This window comes from Mauremys mutica, chromosome 19 (assembly GCF_020497125.1).
Source record: "Mauremys mutica isolate MM-2020 ecotype Southern chromosome 19, ASM2049712v1, whole genome shotgun sequence".
Taxonomy (NCBI): domain Eukaryota; kingdom Metazoa; phylum Chordata; order Testudines; family Geoemydidae; genus Mauremys; species Mauremys mutica.
The window spans coordinates 10,687,504-10,708,537 of NC_059090.1; the positions used below are offsets into that span (position 1 = coordinate 10,687,504).

Sequence of the window (21,034 nt, forward strand, 5' to 3'; positions counted from 1 at the left end):
TGCCGCAGGGCGGGGAATTTGGCGCAGGCAGCGGAGCGGGCAGCCCCGGCCGGGCCCCCTATATAAGTGGCGCGGGGTCCTACGGGCGCGGCCCTGTCACGCTCGCACGGGGAGGAGGCTGAGGCGGCGATGGCGGATTTTGATGCTTATGACGACCGGGCCTACAGCAGCTTCGGCGGAGGCCGGTGAGCGCGGGGGGCCGGGGCCCGGCTGGCGGGGGACTCCCGGGGCGCGCGGGGGGACGGGTGGCGCTTCCCTTCCTTGGGGCCGGGGTGGGGAATTTTGGACCCTCCCCCGGGCCAGGGCTGAGGGGAGCGTTGGGGCTGCGGCTGGCGGGCGGGCGGCGCGTCCCGGGGGCGCTGGGTGGAAGGAGGCCCCGGGCGCAGCGAGTTTCCGGGGCCGGGCTGGGGGCAGGCGCCGGGGAGATAGTCGGGGGTGGGGGCGGGAAGAGCTGAAAGGCGTTTAACGGGGGGGGGGACACACAGATCTGGGAAGAGCCGGTCCCCCCCCCCCCGCCGCCGAGCTCGGTTGTGGAGCCGGGCGGGGGTGGCTGCGGCTCCGGCGGGAGCGGGCTGGGTTGCGGGCAGATGGGCCTGGAAGGAGGGTCTTGCGGGGCCGCCTCGGCTCAGGGACTAGGCGGAGGGGGAGGAGCGCTGCGAGGCCTGCGGCGGAGGGAGACGGGGGCGGCTTTGCGGGTAACGCGCACTTGTCACGTGCTGTCTGTTGAGATTTCGGGGCTCGGGAGTTGACGCCTGAGTCTGAGAGCCCGTAGGGGGGGGAGGTGCTTCGCTGAAAGAATTGGGACTGCAGGGTGACATTCGTGGAGGACCTGTCTCGTGGAGCCGCCTTACTCCCCCGGAGTACCTTGTGCTATATTTCTGGATCTTCTCAAACCCCTTCTGATGAGTAATAGGGGTTCATAAAGTATCAGGATTGGAAGGGACCGCAGGAGATCATCTAGTCCAACCCCCTGCTCAAAGCAGGCCCAATCCCCAGACAGATTTTTGCCCCAAATCCCTAAATGTGCCCCTCAAGGATTGAACTCATAACCCTGGGTTTAGCAGACCAATGCTCAAACCACTGAGCTATCAAAGTTTGTCTGAAATAAAGTGGCTGTATTGCCTTTAGGTTAACATCATAGTCTGCTACTGCATGCTGCAGGAGGAAGCAGGTGGCATTCCACTGTTATGCAGCTTATTCAGGTCAGATGGCTTAATTAAAATGCATCTTGCTTAGGTTGGGCCACAGATGTGTATATAAGGGGTATTCTGATCTTATTTTTTTTAAACACATCTTAATTAAAATAAAACACTTCAAAATATCAAATTTACTTTCCACTAGTCACCTGTGTTGTTGTTCTTGCCCTCCACAGTGAAAATTGGCTAATAAGTTTCAGTTTCTGGTTCCTGTATGTTAGCACATTGTCTGAATAATAAGCAATGCATAGAGTAGTAATAATAGAAACAGAAAGTCAAAACAAACCCCTACATTTATTATTTAGAAATATTTGAGAATGTCTAGGTTTGTAAATTAAGCAAGCTAAACATTGTGCCTGAATGATCAACTGTTCTTGTGTTTCTACAGCAAAAATCTCTTGAAGGGTGTGTACAGCATCAGCTTGTTTGCAATTCCAGTACAATTGTAATACTTTTTAGCCCATCTTAGGTTAGCAGCGTATTTGACAATGACTTACAACAAATTATGAGTTTTATTTTATCAAATCTTGCTATTACCAGATGATGATATAACCTTGGTAAACCTTTGAAGGTTCTGTAGAAAACTCAGGAAATGAAAATGAAGTTAAAATAACTTCTGTGTTCATCTTCCTCAGATGGTTCAAATAGTGTTCAGATGGCTGAAACATAAGTACACTGGACCCTCGCTAGAATGCATGCCTATATAGCGCAGATTTGCATATAACGCGGTTGCGGATATGTATTCCAAATGTAATTACTTTAATTGCAATTAATTTTAATGCTGTCACCACATTAACGCTGTACCATGCATAAATCCCAAGTTCTAGCGCGGGTCCAATGTATATTAATCAAATAAGCACAAAGTTGGAGGGAAGAAGTCATATGATACCTATAAGAGAAATTCACAGGCTATGTTATTATTAACATAGGGCCATGCACTCCTATGGTTCTCTAGAGACAGGACAAGTTTCTGTCCTTAAAGAAAAGATGAAAATCTAGATTAGATTTAGCAAACCGAAGGGACAGTCTGTATCTCTTAACCAAAGAACAGCTTAGTCTGCTTAGACAATTTTTCGCATAAAGTTGAAATATAAAAACATACCTGGCAAATCAGTAAATAAATCTTTGGTTGAAGGAATACATTACTTTTTAATTTTTGTTCTTGTGCCTGAAACACTGAACTCTCAATTTAGTAAAGTTTTGTTAATGGTTGCGCTACTTTAAAACATTGCATCATCTCTTTAATTGTGCCTAATTGGGAGCTTTTACTAGTTTCCCAATGAAAATGACTGTTTAGTCACTGCTGACTCATGCTTTGACATCATAAATATGATGAGCATACCAGGTTACTGTACTCCTTGCTTCAGTCTTTCTTATGTTTTTGTTTTAATGGAAACAAAGGATTAATGGAAATGAAGTTAAATATTATTCTTCGCAAGTCAAGTTTAAGGCCTGTTTCTTAAATTCAGAAATGATCTCTTCCGTTATTCTACCCATTTTATAAAATAGCATATATAAAATTGTTGTAGAAACTTTGCAAAATCATCATTTTAAACATAATAGCTACTGTATTGATAGGGTATATCCAAAATCATATCTGGTTGACCCTGAGGCAGAGGGGGTTCTCAAACTGCGGGGACGGGCGCGGTAGGTATTCTGTGCAGGCTCTGTTTGAATCAGTGCCTTACTGTTTTCAATATTTAGTGAGAATTGCATGTTGATTTTTTTTTATCAGTATATGTACTTGTGTGGCGGGGTGAGAGCATAAAGTATTACAGGCAGGAAGGAGGGATGCAATCAAATAGGTTTGAGAACCATTGACTTAGAGGGAGAGCATTGTTCACCGAATACCAGACCTGAAACCTGATTCTAGAGAACAGATTATTAGATGGTAAAATTCTCTCATATAGGACAAATCTTTCTGACATTTTACTTTCATCAGTACAGGTAGGCAGCTGGTGTTCTGAGACCACTGCCTCTCCTCCTGACTAGTATTGTTTTACTGTCTTTGTGTTCTGCCCCCTTTCAGTTGCATCCGTCTACTGTTTCTTGTCTTGTACTTAAATTGTAAGTTGTTTTGGGGCAGGATCTTTTTTACTTCGTTCAGAACCTAGAACAGAAGTGGGCAAACTATAGCCTGCGATCCACATCCTGCCCGGCCCCTGAGCTCCCAGATGGGGAGGCTAGCCCCCGGCCTCTCCCCTGCTGTTCCCCCTCCCTCACAGCCTCAGCACTCCGCACCACCAGGGCAGCTGGCTCCATCTGGGCAGCAAGCTCCTACTGCTCTGAGCAGCATGGTAAGGAGGTGGAGAGCGGGGGGGTTGGATAGGGGGCAGGGAGATCTGGGAGGCAGACAGAGGGCAGGGGGCGGTGGGTGGGGAGAGGGAACGGGGCAGGGTTGGATAGGTGTGGGAGTCCTGGGGGGGCCTGTCAGGGGGTGGGGGTGTGGATGGGGTCGGGGCCAAGCTGAGGAGGGTATTGGTATTGGGGGAAGTGGGAGGGGGCAGATGGGGTCAGGGGCCAAGCTGTTTGGGAAGGCACAGCCCTCCCTAGCCAGCCCTCCATACAGTTTCGCGACCCCGATGTGGCCCCCTCCTTCCTGGGGCCGCAGAGACATGTCAGCCACTTCTGGGAGCAGTGTGGGATCTGGGCAGGCAAGGAGCCTGCCTTAGCCCTGCTGCTCCACCAACCAGGAGCTGCCTGTGGTAAGCACCTCCTGGATGGAGCCTGCACCCCACACACTCTCCTGCACCTCAATCCCCTACCCCAGCCTGGAGCCCCCCTGCACCCAAACTTCCTCCCAGAGCCCTCACCCCTCCCGCACCCAGTCCCCTGTCCCAGCCCAGAGCTTGCACCCCTCACCGTTTCCTGCACCCCAACCCCCTGCTCCAGGCTCAGCCCAGAGCTCCCTCCCACACTTGAAACCTCTCAGCCTCAGTCCAGAGCCTGCACCCTCTCCCACACCCCAAACCCCTGCCCCACCCCGGTCAGTGAAAGCGACGGAGGGGGGGGTGGGGGAATGCAGTGATCATGGTTGGACTTCAGGGAAGGGACGGGGTGGATTCTGGGTTGATCTTAAATTCAAAAAGTGATCTTGTGCATAAAAAAGTTGGAGACTCCTGGTCTAGTAGAAGCAGGTTATTACAAATTCCTGCAAAGAACACCATGTTTTAATGGTGTTCCCAGTTGTAAGTGTTGGAAGTAAATCACTCCTTTCTTTTGTAGCCTACCTCAGTTCATTTGCATAGTTCACTTGTATAGGGTGAAATAGGTCAGTGAGGTGGCAAATAGAACATACATGGTGAAAGTTCAAATACAAGCGTGTGGTTTTTGAACAAATACAAGCATAGCTCTATTACTACCAACTTTAAATAGGGTGGGCAGCAGTGTGCAAACATTTTTATTTATAGAGATGAAATCAAGGGAGAACCTGATGCTAACTTGGCAACTGGGAGTCAGTGCCAGTTTGACAAGCAGACTACACATGTAGCAGCAGACATCTGGGCAAAGGACAACGTTCGAAAGAATCCAGTAACTTGATGTAGAGGTAGAAAGAACACTGCTGGGACAGTACCTGTTTATACTTTCATTTAAACTGTGTTCCTGTTTCAAGAATGGTATAGTAAACAATTTTGAAATGCCAAATGCACTTGGAAATCTTGAATGCCAGTAAGTTGAGAACACCATTTGAAAATTTAACATTCTTTGCTTATTCCCTCTACCTTTCCCCTCTTTCCCAAACTCAATTCTATTAGCTACAAACATGAAACTGGCCAATATGGTTTGGCTTATCTTTAGTCCTACAGTGAGACTGATCAGTTTCTGCTTTCTGGTACACATCACTAGAGAGAGGTCTTGAGCAATCTCCGTGCAATTGATTCTTTCCTTCACCTGTAGCTTTCTCCTGCAAGAACTGCCTAGAAAATAATAATTTTGACATTAGGTCACCATTAGGCCATTATGCTGCAGCCTGAAATGAACCCTATTTGTGATCTCATTGAGCTTATTTGGAGGTTGCAGAGTAAGCTTGTAATATTAAATGGCTGTGTTATGTCTTTATAGCCTCTGGACAGTGAAATGCAGTTGGCTTGACAAAGTTCAGTAGAGCCAAGTTCTAAACAGCTTTGGAGGAAAGTTTGTTTTCTAAGAACCTGATATTAAAATTGTTCTCTTACAATTGAGTGGATGTTTCTCCAATCTCCAGTCCTGTGTACATTAAGGAAATTCAGACTGGTGTAACGGCACACAGTGCAGCCCCCAATGTAGATGAGCTGCACCAGTGCAAAGGGGGATCTTACACTGGTACAGCTTAATCTAGTAACCTACTGGAGTTAACAGTCTAAATTTCAATAGTCTAGAAATGATAGGTAAGAGGCAGTTGAGTTGATCTATTTGTCTAAGGTTGGGATTTTCAACAGAGCTGAGTACCCAAATCTGTTGACTTTGAGTGCCTAAGGAAGTTAGGTACCTTTGAAAATCACACTCTGAATTAAGCTTTTAACTACTCTATATTCAAAGCATAACAGTGGGTCCTGTAAGTCTTGTGTTAGACAGTACAGGGACAAACCGCTATAATCAAAGATGGAGTGTCTCCCCTCAGTTTTCACCCATTGCTTGACTTTCCTTGATTACTGAGTATTCCTTTGAGTATTTAATTTTCTTTGACAGCAGCAGGTGCTTGTGATATTGCAGATGCATCTTGTTCTGACCTTTGAAAAATAACTTTAAACAGTTTAAAAAAAACAACAAAACCAAGACCATACTGCAAAAACTTAAAAATGCTAAAGTGAAGGTATAAGTGTCAGATGTCCACTGTAATAAGCACTAATCTGAACCCTTTGGCATTCTCTGCGGAAGTCAGATAGACTTCCCCTCACCAGTATTACCTCAATTTTTTTACACCCTTGTGTGGAATGAATTTTGTTATGTGCACCAATATGGAGGTGATGTGGTTTGGAGTGTGGGAGGGGGTTCTGGGGTGGGGCTGAGGGTTGAGGTCCAGGGGGGTGCAGGTTCCAGGGTGGGGCTGTGGGTGAGGAGTTCAGGGTGTGGGAGGAGGCTCAGGGCTGGAGCAGAGGGTTCGGGTGGGGGGTGCAGACTATGGGGTGGGGCTGGGGATGAAGGGTTTGGGGTGCAGGCTGACCGGGGCTGCGGTGGGGAAGGAGGACTCTTGCTGCAGAAACTCGGGGCTGGGTGAGAAACGCCTCACCGTGGCAGCTCTGGTAGGCCTGGGCTGGGCCATGGGAGGAGCTCTATCCTCTCCCTGGCAGCTCTGGTGGGCCTGGGCTGAGGGAGGGGCGCCTCTCCCGGCCTGCCTGCATGGCCCTTGAGAGCCTGCTGCATGGCCATGCAGCTTACAGGGAACATAGCCCCTCGCCCCCTGGAAGTGTTCGCTCCCTTCTGCTCAGTTTTGAAGTGTACCATAAGCTTGCACTGTAGTTCTTAAGGTAGATTTCATTCCCCATGGCTATTATTGGTTTGACTTGAACGTATTTGAGCTAACCAGTGTTTCTTGCAATAAAGTGATGACTTTTCATAAAGCCGGTCTCTCTTGGGAAATTCATTTTTAGTATTACCTAACCTTCTGAAAGAAATAGAAAGGAACTAATATTTTAAGAGCTAGGATCATCTCAATGTTGTTTGGCTTGTAGTTTTTTAGTCAATTAAAATGTAACTACTACTACTTAACCACCCTGGAAGTTGTCCAAGTGTCAGAGTTGTAATTCTGTGTTTCTCATTAGGTCTCGTGGTGGTGCTGGCCCTGGTTCTCGTAAACAGAAAGATCTGCCAACAGAACCCCCTTTCACGGCATATGTGGGAAATCTACCATTCAACACTGTTCAAGGAGACATAGATGCAATCTTTAAGGAGCTCAGTGTAAGGAGTGTACGACTAGTCAGAGACAAAGAAACAGACAAATTTAAAGGTGGGCACTTGTGTAATTTTTTTTCTTACATAGCTATAGATGATTAGTAAAGGGTGGTGAGACTCATTAGGTTTGCACAGATGCTTTATCTTTGAGGGTTCTAATCTGTATTTTTAAAGTAAATCTGACAAATTTGAATGAATCTTCTCATGCATGGTGATGACTTTCTGTGGACCTATTGGCATCTGACCTGACTATGAATCGAATGAACACAACCTCTCTCAGGTGGATAACACAGAGAGACATGAACTTCATTTGCAGAAAACTGAGGTGACATGGTCCAGAACAGTAAATATTTCTGCTGCCCAACACAAGGGACTTTGGAACTTGGATTATTCTCATGGATTTCCCTTGCAAGCTTTTTCAGGCCAAGCATATTTTTAATAATTTGTGCAACTGACAGTCTTCTGAAAACAGAACTGAGACTTCTGCAGCATTTAAGCACCATGAAACCTAGACAGATTCTACTGATCCTTGATCCTTAGATCAACTCAGTTTCTAGCTCCTAGGAAAACTCGCATAGGTTTCAATTCTAGTTACTACAGGAAAAGGATAAACCGCAGAAGGGGGTTGCATTTCTTGAGGGCAACCAGCTTAAAAGAAAAGTTTCTGGCACTCCTGTTTCAGCACTAAGATATTGGCATCTTTCTCCCTCAGCAGCTGCCAGAATGGGTAGCCTATGTATAATCTAATGATGTTTGGAGCAGGAAGAAAGTTTGTAACTTCAGGAAGGAGAGGATTTCAAAAAACAGAATGGCAAGCAGAATGGTAGTGTTAAGGTGATGTTAAAATGAATTGGATAATAATGTTCCTTTGGCATTTAAAATAATCAGGATTTCAGCCCAACAGATGCAGTTAATCTTAGAAAATTTGGGAACAACTAATGGTTCACTCCTTGATCTGGTTGAAAACTTTCTACTTAACTGTAAAATCTGAGAAATATTAAACTTAATCTATCATGAGAACCTGCAAAATTAAAAGCAAGTAGTCTGACATGTGCATGCCATCTATTAGTTATATACAGCAGAATTGCTCTTCATATCCCTGCTCTTCACCTTTCTGGGTATTGATGTGTGTTCCCACTGTTGAAGCTCTTTTATTAACTTCTAATTTTTCTAACAGGATTTTGTTATGTAGAATTTGATGAGGTGGAATCACTTAAGGAAGCCTTGACATTTGATGGTGCAGTAAGTATAACTCTGTTTATGTTCCTAAATGTAAAGACAAGCAGAATGTTAGAATTCTTTGGCAATTCAGTTTGGCAAATTCTTAGAGGATTCTCCCTTCTTCTTTTCAATAGCTCTTGAATGACCGACCACTCCGAGTGGACATAGCTGAGGGCAGAAAACAAGACAAAGGGGGCTTTGGCTTCAGAAAAGGTTCTGGGCCTGATGACAGAGGTGACTTTCTCTTACTTAGATGGCAGTTTTAAAATGTGTTCACATTTTTGATTATAGCTGTATAACGACCATGTAAGGTGAAAACTACCTGACATCTGAAGAGCAGGCATATGGATAAATTTTCTACTCAGATTAAATGTAAAGTAGAAAGGATGCATACTTCTGTTTAGCCCAGTTATTGCTGCTCCATAGTTATCTAGAGGAGTAAATAAACTCCATACTTCCTTGAGAGCTGGATGCATTGTCACTCCTGGCCCAGGAAGTGAAACCACAATCATTAGTCCAGCAGTCTGGTCCTCTGTGCTTTCTCATGGGATAAAAGATGAGCAGACTAAGTCAATATGAGAGGATATAGGCTCAATATGACATTCATCAAACATCCTGTGATAAATTTGAGTTCTTCCTTCCTTCACCACAGCTTCTCTGAGCTGGATTTCTAAGGGAGAGTATTTTAAACATTTCTACCAAGTTGATGTTGCATTAGAGAGGCTTTGTCATCAGCCCTTCCTTAGTTCAGTTGGAAAGCTCTCACTTTGGAAACTGTGTTTTTGTGTATATCTAATGGGAGTAGGTAGCATTGTGACTTTATTAAACTGTACAAGGGTTTTACACCAGATTAATTTGGCAGTTTACGGACTAGAATTCAGATTTTTTTCCCCATTAATCATTCTCTTGCATAACTTTAGAGCTGACCACAATTGTGACATGGTTTTCTTTCTAGGAATGGGAGGAGGTCCTCGAGAGTCAAGAGGAGGTGGATGGGAACCTAGAGATGACTTCAGTTCTGGTATCCGTATTTATACTCTTACTGACAAACTCCTGCATTTCTTATGCTGCCTATTAATTGACATGCCTCCTACATGGGTCCCATAATGGCTGATTAAGTATCAAATTTATAGAAGTAATATTTGTAAGCCAATCTCACTTAGGCATCTAAAGTGAGTTAGAACAGAACTTTCCAGATGGAAGGTTTCCATTATCTTTGACAATAGTGAGGACAGGGGTGGATCGGCTTATGTGGCCTGCATCTTGCAGGAGGTCAGACTAGATGATCATAATGGTCCCTTCTGATCTTGAATTCTATGATTCTATGCTAGCAGGATTCATGGAGTAACCTTAGTTCTGGAAAAGATGATAAAATGATGCCTGTGGTTCAGTGTGAATCTGCAAAATAGATGCTTCCTTTAAAAAACTGATGATTAATGACAGTTGGCGTATTCCCTCTTAATCTGTGACAAACTAACCAGCAGAGTACACGTCTGACTAGGAGCAGAAGTAGGTACTTCCTGTGCAGAAAATGATGCATTTAACTTTCACAAGATAATTACAAGTTGATATTTATTTTTGCTACAGGTGGGAGTATGTTCTCATCTTTTCTGTCAAATACATTGGACAATCATGATTTACTTCTCCAAAAGAAATTGTCATGTCTGAATGATTAAAAAGTGTTTTCCAGAATTTTCTACTTTTTTTTGTAATGTAGTTGCAAGTTGCTTCAGATTACTGCTTGTTGTAAATAGCAGGTGACAGTGGATGTATTTTTCATGTTTTTGAAAAGTTGATAACTCTTTCATCCAGAAAACCCACCTACTTGCTAGGATGAGATCATTTATAACCACCTAATAGCTGTTGATGGTCCTCTGTGAAATGGGTTGATGCGTTGGATCCATTTTCTGGTGGGGAGATGTTATGTTGCAAAATGGACAGTTGTCAGTCTCTGCTTGAAATTGAATGGACATGCAAACTGCACAACCTGCTCCTAATAGTATTAGTTCCTCCAGGGTGAAGCTGAAGCATGATATTGAGGGGAAGTAGGAGAATCTTGTAATGCCACTACTCATACAGTGTACTCTAGCTAGAGTTCTGATATCCAGATCTTAGTCTTGTGCTTTTCTCTATTAATTTCCCTTTGAAAGAAATGGAATCTGCTCCAGCCAGTTAAATGTTGAATGGATTCACTGATTAAAACCATCAACCCAATCAGAATGTAGCCTATTCATGAAAGTACAGTTTACTTTTTAAAACTTGCACTACTTGGATAAGCTGATCTGACTGAAATTCACAGCAAGTCTGATATCTAAGCATTTCAAAACGCAGCAGTTAATTTATTACAGTTTAAATGATACTCTTCACCCAAATACTTACAAGTCATTAAATAACTGCCACTGTAATTAGTTGTTGCAGAACCTTTGTCTCTTGGGGCACTGCATTGGTCTAAAACTTGTCTTCCTTAAACCTTACTACTTCTGCTCTGGTGAAGGGGACTACTCTATCATTCTAATTCAAGAGATTTAATTATAGGAGCAAGATAGCTTTCAATCCCAGGTAACATCTGCAAGATCTCTTAATATGCTTCCAAATACACTTGGATATTCTGATAGTTATGAAACACTGCATTGGGAGGTATACTAAACTCTCTAATTCCTGACGAATCTGAGAGAATGCTCCACTGGTAATGTGGCAGAAGTATTTGCTACCACAAAAGGTGGTGTTTGTACAATAATCCTTTTCTGATGTGATTTCCTCTTCTCCTGGTTCTCTCTACTGCTCTCTTCTCTTTTTTGATATAAAAATCACAGGGAGGTACTCTAAACCTCATCGTTAATGATCCAGTGATGTTTTTCCCCCAATGTTTCTGTATTACAGGAGGAAGAGGCTGATTATTTCATTTCTTGAACTTTAGTCTTTTGGCGACATGCAGTCAGTTTCACACTATCAGTAGATTACTGTTGTCTGGCTTTGCTTTCATAGTACTAAATACTGATTATGCTTCTCTACTCCCTTGTTCCTTTCTTCCTTGTACACTTGTACAGACCCCATGCAAAAGCTGCTTCCACTTCTGTGGCTAGCAAGGTCAAAGTGCTTCTAAACGGAATGCCTGTATTAGATCTATTAATTGGTGTAATGTTCAGCCCTCTTCCCAGATTATAGTGGTTGTGATTTTAACTATACCTTCACTTGCTGTTAAGAACTCATGTCCAGAGCTCAGCTGACGTTTTGGTGACCATGGTACATGGGTAAATAGCCTCTGAGTCCAAGACAATCACATGATAATGTTACCAGCTCAAGTGGAAGTTTTAGGTTTTTTCCTAAAATTAGTTTTGGCTTCCGTCAGGTCCGTCAAGTGATCTTTGATTCTCAATGACAGATAAATTGTCTTACATAAAATAACATTGCAGTATTTGGACTAACGGCAGTGGTAGTTGCACAGCGATCAAGTCAGCCAGATTTGCATTAAGTTTGAAGGTATGACAAAAATGTGCTCTCAAAACTCAACATCTTCCTCCTTCAGGCTTCAAAGATGATGATTTCTTGGGAGGCCGGGATAGAGGAACTCGTCCTGGTGGAGATCGTCGAACAGGCGCCCCCCCAATGGGGGGTGGTGGGACTGGTCGCTTTAGAGATGGACCTCCCCTTCGTGGGACTTCCATGGACTTCAGAGAGCCAACAGAAGGTGGAAAACTTGTATATTTTGCACTATCGCCAGTAAAATTAACCTTTAACCTTCACTACAAATTTCAAGCTAGCACCCTTAACAGGCAATGTTTTTATTCTTGTCCCAGAAGTAAACTACAGAGCTCTGGAAAAGTGATGCATATAATAATATAGCTGAGCATTTCAAAATTGTTCCTCAGCATTTTCGTCCCTCTTTAACATCTTTAAATATTCTCTTTCCAGAGGAAAGAGCACAGCGGCCCCGACTTCAGCTCAAACCTCGAACAGTTGCTACTCCCCTCAATCAAGTAGCCAACCCTAACTCTGCTATCTTCGGTGGAGCCAAGCCCCGAGAGGAAACAGCAAAAGAGCAAGAATGAGCTTGGGGCTGAGGGAATGGGAGTGGAGGGGCTGGGGGCGGGCAGGAGAATAAGCAAGACAGCACAGAGTGACTAGCTCTGCTGGAACGTCTACCCTGCAGTTACCATTCCTGCCATCTGATGCTTGTCCTCTTTGAAACCCAAAACACAGAGCTTGTGAATGCATGTCAGCTGTTAACAAGTGGTTTTTAGTACGTTCTTGGCTTTGCTGTATCTAGTGCCTGCTTTGTGCTAAGTTTTCCCTCCTCTGCTTTTCCTTCCATCATCTTTGAAGCACACTGTTTCCAGCAGGTAAATCAGTGGCTGCTTCTACCATTGTGGCATCCTCTCTAGACTAAGGTGCTGCTTCACTTTCTCTTTTTTCTGAGTTTGTTTTACTTTAGAAGCACAGGTTAGACTTAATTATTATCCAGTATCATTTTCTTTTGATGTTCTCAGTGCTCCTCTTCTGACCTGCATGTTTTGTTCTGTATTGCTGTGGCTCTAAAGAGGTAAACTGAAGAGTCCTGGCAAGGTGAACAGTATCAGTAAGCTATACAGCCCCTGACCTTGTAGAATTAGGTACCATATGCAATGGTGAATAAGAAGATTACCATATACAACAGTAGAGCTCCATATAACTAAGAAAACAAATTAGGTTGTCCTTTCCAATGGTAAGGGGAAAATATCCCTTCTAAACAGATAGAAGTAAAAGAGAAGAAAGATCTCCGTTGAAATATCTGTGTATAGTGTGCAAGGAAATCCTCCGGGCTGACTGTACCTTGTAATTGATTTCACCAAGCCACTGTGGCTGTCGGTCTATGTGAACAAATAAAGCACTCGTTTCAATAGGCATACTAGATGGGAAGATGCATCTGCTGTTAGGTTTTGCAATGTGCAATCTACTTCTAGCTCCCCAATGGTATAATGCTACATTCTTTTGAACTTGCAGATTGGTGCTATAAAGCTGTGCCTGTTCTAGCACATTACTACTGGCTGGCTCTTTCTGCTTACTATTTCTTTAAGTTTTACATGGTTGGTAAATTTTTAAATGAAGTTTCTACAAATAAAGTTGACTTTTTATTTTTGTTTTGTTTAAGGAGTGTATAATTTGCCACTCTTTTTGCCTTCAGCCCCTATATATCTTTGCCCATTGGTGTAGAGCTGACAACTTAGTCTCTAAAATGAACAGGATTTAAATTCTTTACCTTCATTTCACTCCATGAATTCTGCTTCGTACTGCATAGAGATTCAGATAGTTATCGCCATACAGATAGGTAGTAATAGCTGCATCTCTTTGAATCTGAATTATTTTGTTATCGGTTTTGATGGAAGAGTGTGGGGAAGGACATTTTGAATAGTTGCAGTGTTATAAAATTTTGAGCTGTAACACTCTTAAGAAATATTAAGTGAAGACTTATCCAGCGCATGAAAAGTACTCTTGGGTCCCAAACACCACGGCTGAGAATGTTCAAGCATCAAGCAACCAGTTTACCAGAGTACCTGCAAGAGGCCAAGAGTTTTGGAAGTACCAAATTCACTGATAGTACTGGATTTTTTTCCTTACTGTTACCTTGTTAACATCAGAGTCTCAGCAATTTACAGAACGATCCTTCTTTCCTTCCTTCTGTCTGTCACTTAATCTGCTTCTGAAATAAGAACCATTTGTCTAACACTAATTCTTAATTTAAGACAGACATGCATTTGTGTGGTTGTATTCCAAACCAATAATAGCCAACAACCTATTTGCATCTTCAATGTGGAAAAGATTTTAAGAACAAAAAAATTCCCATATAAACTCACTTCTACTCAATAAAGTTGACTTTTAAATGTAAAAAAGGAATTCCAAACACTTAACACATTCTGCTTCATAACAGAAAGTAAATTTATGAATATGGTATTTTGTGATGATCTTTTAAATAAAAGAAAACATTAAGTAATATTTAATGCTCATCTTTATTTCTGAGTCTGCTACAGTTTTTTAGCCCTCTGCAACATTGCATTAATTCTAAAGTTTTGGTCAGCCCATTTAAAATAGGGAAACTATCAGATTAGATGTTCATGTAGAATGGGGTGCATCTTACAGTAGCAAAGGAACATCTTTAGTGGAGAGGTATTCTTGTTTAATAAAGCATTGGGAGCATATAAGAATGGCATAAAAGTGATCAATTAGTTTGCAAATACAGTAAAAATACTTGTGTTTAAGTTTAGTTTGAATAAAACAATCCTAATTTTCTTTCTCTGCCTGGGCTGAATTCCACTGTTGGTGTAGGAAGTAAAGGATACTAGACAGATGCAGAAGTGAAAGCTGCAATTCTTAGTTTGATGTCTCTTGGTTTAATTCATTTTAAATTAGAAGTTGAGTTCTGTTCCTCTTGCAGAGCATTTTATTAAAGTGGAACAAGTTAACAGCCTTAAGTGGACAGATTTCTGGATTGTTTCTAGAATCTATCTTATCTGATAGGACACAAAGGTCTTCTCACACAGGTCAGTACTCCAGTGGGAGGTCTTTTTCTCTTTGCAGTGAGATAAAAGATGGCTGGGCAAGACTGGGTGAACTGCTCATAAAGAAGTCTATTCTGTAACTTGACTTTGTTGAAATGAAAAGTTTACGTGCCTGTTTTTATGGGGTAGTTTGCATTGTTCTAACCATTGCAATAGGTTCTCTTGGAGACTTGGTTAAAATACAGAAGCATTTCAAATCCATATCTTCAGCAGAAAGTGGGAAACATGAGAGACTTGGTGTTTTGAGAATCCTAGTAGCAGAACCGATACCCGCAGTAGGAGTTGGAGTTCTTAGGTGCATGTGAAAACAAGGATTTACTGTACTTTTCCTGCCTTTTTTGTGGGAAATCTGGAAATATTACATAAGCGCATCTAAATTGTACTGAAAAAATACCATTCTATGTTGATTTATTTTACACTTCACTTGGGCTTTTTAAACTAAGTACAGTGTACTAGGTTGAAAGCAACCTGTTTTTCTGAGACTGTAAATCGTCCCTCTTCACCAATGGATCAGTGGCTAGTGTGTTCTTTTAATGCATGTTTTTGAGACAAGAGTCCTTCGGTGCAGCTTAAAGCAGCATTGTAACAATACACGTTAGTCTGAGATACCTGGTTTTTCTGAGTATCCAGGCTTACTATTCCTCTGCTCTGTCATTCAAGTGGCAGGATGAAACCTGTCAGTCACCAGGCAGGGGATTTGGGGTCTTCAACCTAGTGAAATATTTTTCAGAACTGGAAGTAAACTTCAATGTTGGAAAACTAATATATTGAATGTCTCCTAACTAAATACTATAGGAACATAATTTATTACTGAAACTAAATTTAAATATCTTGCTGTTGGGCTGGATCACAGTGGCAAACCTGAATATCCAGATAAATCAGGTATCAAATGTACCTTCTGATGCAGGCTCACCAGTCCTACTACTGGGGTTTAACAGCATGCATCCCATGGCATGGACTGAGCTTAACTACAAAAGGAGAGACCATCAGTTTGTTCTACTCATGGATTACTGAAGTATCACGGCATGCAGTGTCCTATTCAAGGCCACGTTTGCCGTGTCCTGGACATCTGGCTTTTAGTGTCTTGCTGGTATTTTAGTGTCCTGGAGAGGACATGCCTTTCATTTGTTAGCTAACTGTAGGTACTGATGCTGCACCCAGGGTAGTTTTATGAAGAATATTTGTGTATGTTATTCAGCTAATGTAGAATCAAGTATCATTTTGGAGGTACCCAAAAGCATTCAGTTGGTCTCAGCTTTTGAGATTTTAATTCTGAATATAAAGTATTGATGTTTGTATTTAATTCTTAGAAATTTCCTCTGTGTGCTTGGACACCAGATTGCTTTTCACTCTTAAGACAGAGCTAAATTTGTAGTAATCAACCTCTTATCGGCCTGGTGGCTAAATCCCACACATCACATGCCATTTACCCAGGATTATAGGGACTCAAAAATCTGTATTTTAATCCAGATGACGCTGAAAGCATCTGTATCTTGTACCACCTTACACTGACCTTTCTGGTTACTGATAACTGGCTCCACATGACAAACTACATGTTCAGCAGCTTATTTTTAAAGCAAAGCACTTTAATGGGCAGGGGACTACAGCAGAAGCCATCTTGAGCTGGGAGAGGGATTTGAAACAATGTAGAAGTATACACTGACTCTCACATCAGCAGTAATTTAAACCTTTAACACTAGAAGTTTGACACCGCCTGGTTTATATGTTGTAATTGCTATCCTTACGACAATACTTCAGGTTTGTCTAATTGGCCTTGGTATTCTGTTCCACCATGGTTCTTGTACCTTGCTATACTTGCATTGTATAGAATTGTCCCACCCATAAAGGGCCTGGTACTGCATTTCTGTTGTCTTCCCAAAACTCTTGATTTAAAGAGGAAGTGTAGGGGTTCATAAGGAATGCAGTACTGGTCCCAGGGTTGTATATGATCATGGTGTAATCAATTGTCAATGGGTCTAAACTAGTGGTCCCAAAACTTTTCAGGGTCATGACCCCTTTACCCCTGTCTGCACAGCCCCCCAAGTCAGGGCTGGGAGCGGGGCCGCAGCTCCACTGGGGAGTCGGGGCTGAGGCTGGGGGTCCTCCATGCACCCCACAATTTGGGGACTTCTGGTCTAAACTGTAGACTATTTAAAAAAAAGAAAAAAGCCAATTGCACACAGCAGTGTTTACATAGGCCCATATGTCTAAAGTGTTTGAGGGATGGATTGACTTTTATGCAGCCAGGTTGACTCACTTTCTGTTAACACTGCATGCTCAGCTGCAAGTTAAAACTTGTAACATTGGCTTCCCTGGTACTTCTCTTTTACTCGAAGCAAAACATCTCCATGGGCTTGGAGTCTTAGTTTTAAGCACTGTTAAGAAACATCTGTGCTACTTGGAAACCCACAAGTTCTCATGTAAAACTCTAGGGTTGGTGTTTAATTTTGCTATCTTTGCCACATATAGTAATGTCAAGTTGTTTCTGCCTACCAGTTTTCAGCCAGGTTAATGTCCAGAGCGGTATCTGAGACTGGATGACTTGTGCACACCTTGCTCCCGAGAGCTGCCTCTTTATTCTAAATTTAACCAAAATCAGTAAGTACCTCTATAAATTCCTGCAATTATCTCTCTATTGTAACAAATGTATAACTTGTATTGCTGTAAACAATCAAATAAAGTATTCTACCCGTGGTAGGGTTATGTGTTCCAATTTAGAAATGATTGTCTTGACCATAAAAAGTGAACACTGGCATGAGAATACCCTTTGCCAGAAGCATCCTAACATGAAGTGGTGTACAGTAGCCTTTGTAAGTATAAGCTGGAAGGTTAAAATTTTGTGCCAAGGTAAACTTTCATGTCAAATTGCTACACAGCTCCTATAAATGACTGCAAAATAAAGCCTAGCACTTAGCTCTTCTTTCCACTGGGTGGTAGCATTAGCGTACATCTTCAGCCACAACCTTGCCACTTAGAGTTACAGCTGTGGTGAGGTCAGACCTACAGCATTATGGCAGGGAGAAGGGTGGGCTGTCGGAAACAGCTCTTCCTTAGCTGAGGCCAGTTGTAACTTCTGTTCCAAGCTCATTGGCCTAGAGACTTTGATCAGTCATTCCTATTTCTATATGGCGCATAAGGGGTGTCAGCCAGCCTTCCCAGGCAAGGTGGTTGCAGATTAAAATCCTTCGCACTTGAATCATTTAGCTCTCCCAATCATAGAGGGTGGATTTTCAGTGACACAAATGTAAGTTGGGTGCCTACTTCCAATGAGTGCCCCTAGAAATCTCCCCCAGTCAATAGTTTCTATGTGCCTTTAGAATACAGAAGTGATGTGAACTGGCACAATGTGTACAAGGCAGCACTGGCCCAAAGGAGTAACCTGTATAAACTTGCCTAGAAAAACTGGACATGGATACATTTTTAATAGTGTAATGGAGTCGAGGGTGGCATCTGAGGCTGGGTCTGTGGCGTGAGCGAGGGCTATGCTTCCCAGCTCAAATAGATGTTACTTGCTCTAGCTTTCAGCGAGCTCGCCTGCTAAAACAAGTGTAGCTGCAGTAGCATGGGCCCTGGCGAGCTGCAACCCAGGCTAGTCACCCTGAGAACAAGCCCATCCAAATACTGTGGGTACATACTTTGGGCTGCTAGCCCCTGCCACTGCTCACCGCTGTCCATTCTTCTGTGGTTGGCTACCCACTTTTGACTTGAGAGCTAGCATGAATAGGTTTACTTGAGCTGGGAATCGCACCCTCAGCTCCTAGTGTAGATGTATGTAGCCTGAGTAATTTATTGCAGTTGGTGGCAGTGGGAGCCTCTACCACTGACTTAATCAGCCTTCCTTTGTACCAGCTGTGTGAGTATGTGTGAGAGAGAGAAAAAGAAGTGGTCTTGCAGCCTCAAATATCAACAGAGAATAACCATTCACCAACTTCCTCTCAGGCTGGAAAAAGGCAGCCAGACCTCCCCAAATCTTCTGTCTTGTATTACAAAGACCAGAGTATTTGGCTAGCTTCTCTGCTGCTTTGAGTGTGTGCTCTGTCATGATGAGTAGGACAGTTGAACAAGCCAAGGCCTCATCTCCCTTGTTGCAACTAGGCTGTCTCCTCATGTCCAGTCACTTTTAAAGGCACCTGGGTTCTTCGCAAGTCAAAGTTCAGATGGCTAGAAGTAGCTAAACACTAGAGGAGTCAGCATCTTGGAACCTGCCAACTGTGAAAATTAGCCTTTTGGGCACAGCTGTCATGTTTGGTAAATAGTCTGCTTTTATACCTGACCCTACTGTTGAAATAATTAAGTTTTAAATCAAAGTCAGAAATTAAGGAAATGGCCCAGTATCTAAAACTAAAAGCAATGTAGCAAGGGAAAAGGGTCTGCCTCCAGCACTGGGGGCAATGCATGCCACCTGAATCCAGCAGGTGTCTGTTCCACTATGGCACTTTCTGTTGTCATTTACTCCTGGGCAGCGTGGTTGTAACAATGCCATTCCATTGCCGTGGCCTTTCAAACCTATGCTATCCATGTGAAAATGGCCACATAAGCTGAAAACTAGCAGAGAATAGGGATTCTGGTATAAAGTACACTTATGTCATTACCACAGAGGGATATGCCAACCACCCAAACAAAAAAAAAAAAAAAGTCATCTCTAACCTCCCAAGAGGAATTGGAGAACTCTCTGTATGCCTACTGTATCCTTGTCACATACAGTCATAATGTGAATGGAACCGCAAATGGAATTAAACACTTCTGCTTTTAATATTGACGAAGACACAAAACCAGCCATGATCTTCAGTCTAATTATAGAACATACAGCTATTGTGGTGACTACACTTGTAAAAGAACTTCTTCACTTCCCTCCATGGAGTGTTTACGAGGCCTGTAATAATGGGGACCAGAATAGGTTTTAATTTAAGATTAAATAGCCATGCACAGCTAATCTTCTAGTAGATATTTGAGAAAAATCTCTGAAAAACACCTAATAAACTGATTGATAGCTAAGAGCTCTGATTAAAATCCTTAGCTTATTTTGGAAAAAAAAAACATTCAAAGTTCTGCCTGCCCTGCTATTACTCAAAACTGCATCCAAAATTATGCAGTAGGGTAAATAACCTAATTTAGTATCTGTGACTAGGGACCTCTTAATGCCAACAAGCAGAGTCCACAGGGGTGCATAAGGGTTCCAGGGATCCCTGGGTTTGGTATTGAAGTTTTCTGAAATCCTGTGTCACAATGATCATCATAACCTTTGCACAAGGTATATGTGGATTATATGTAAAGAGATCTGTAGATATACTGGAAATTGTTTTTATGGCCTTGTAGTTAAAGGCAGGTGACCCACAGTGGGCCTGGAGAATCCCCCAGACAGAAGGTGAGATGCTTATCTCCCTAGCTGACCATTGTGTGTCTTACACAGAAGTCTATTAGCATAGTGAGTCAAATGCTAATGAAGAGATTGTGGCGTTTCAGCAGGAATAGGTAAACAGAGGAGCGACTCTGTTTTATAGAACAAAGGACAGGCCTAATATCTATGAGGGTGCAGAGAGACACCCGGGCATCCTTCTGTGAAGACAAGCTCCCAGCAGCCTTTGCCTTATGAAATAGGATTTCAGCCATCCTGGTTGAAAAATGCTGTGAGAAGGACTTTGGGTGCTGCCTGTGGCTGGGAGAGTCAGGGAGCTGAGCTCTGGCAGGCACAGACAGGGCTCCCTCACGCTAAGGGTGGGGTGGTGGTGAGGTGCTCCTGGGTACCCTTGGGAAGTGTCACAGTACCATACCCTTAATAAAATGCAGCATAATCAAATAATAAGCAGACCAATGCTCCAGTCCTTGCCCTCTCCTAGGGCACTTTATCTACAAACATGCATGCTGCTTCCAATGTGGCCCTCCACAAATCTGGATTTTACATAGTAGCTATTTTGAAAGACATGTGGCGGGGGGGAAAAAACTACTTTTGTCCCAAGATCAGAGTTCTATATAGGCTTAAATATATTTGCATATGTATATACATGTAATTTGCTAATGTACTTCTATTTTTTCTGATGTTAACCTGGCTAACGGTATTCCTGACCCAAAACTGGGGAGCTGTTTCAATAAGGCATGGTGATAGAAAAATGCCACCCTCTGCTGAACGTGTGCACAAATCCCAGGTCTTTATGACAGATACTGCGTGCCATCACTGTTCAATGTCATGCTTAATAAACCCCTCCTCTGCTGAAA

The 21,034-nt window shown here is 42.8% G+C and overlaps 1 protein-coding gene across 1 annotated transcript; it reads left to right on the forward strand.

The window, feature by feature from the left end:
* The first annotated feature begins 71 nt into the window (after window positions 1-71).
* On the forward strand, window positions 72-14,258 carry EIF4H (eukaryotic translation initiation factor 4H). Its single transcript, XM_044993893.1, has 7 exons — window positions 72-185; window positions 6,938-7,122; window positions 8,245-8,309; window positions 8,423-8,522; window positions 9,244-9,309; window positions 11,815-11,976; window positions 12,201-14,258. The coding sequence occupies exons 1-7, from the start codon at window positions 130-132 to the stop codon at window positions 12,335-12,337; spliced, it is 771 nt and encodes a 256-aa protein (XP_044849828.1). The 5' UTR covers window positions 72-129; the 3' UTR covers window positions 12,338-14,258.
* Window positions 14,259-21,034: the final 6,776 nt, after the last annotated feature.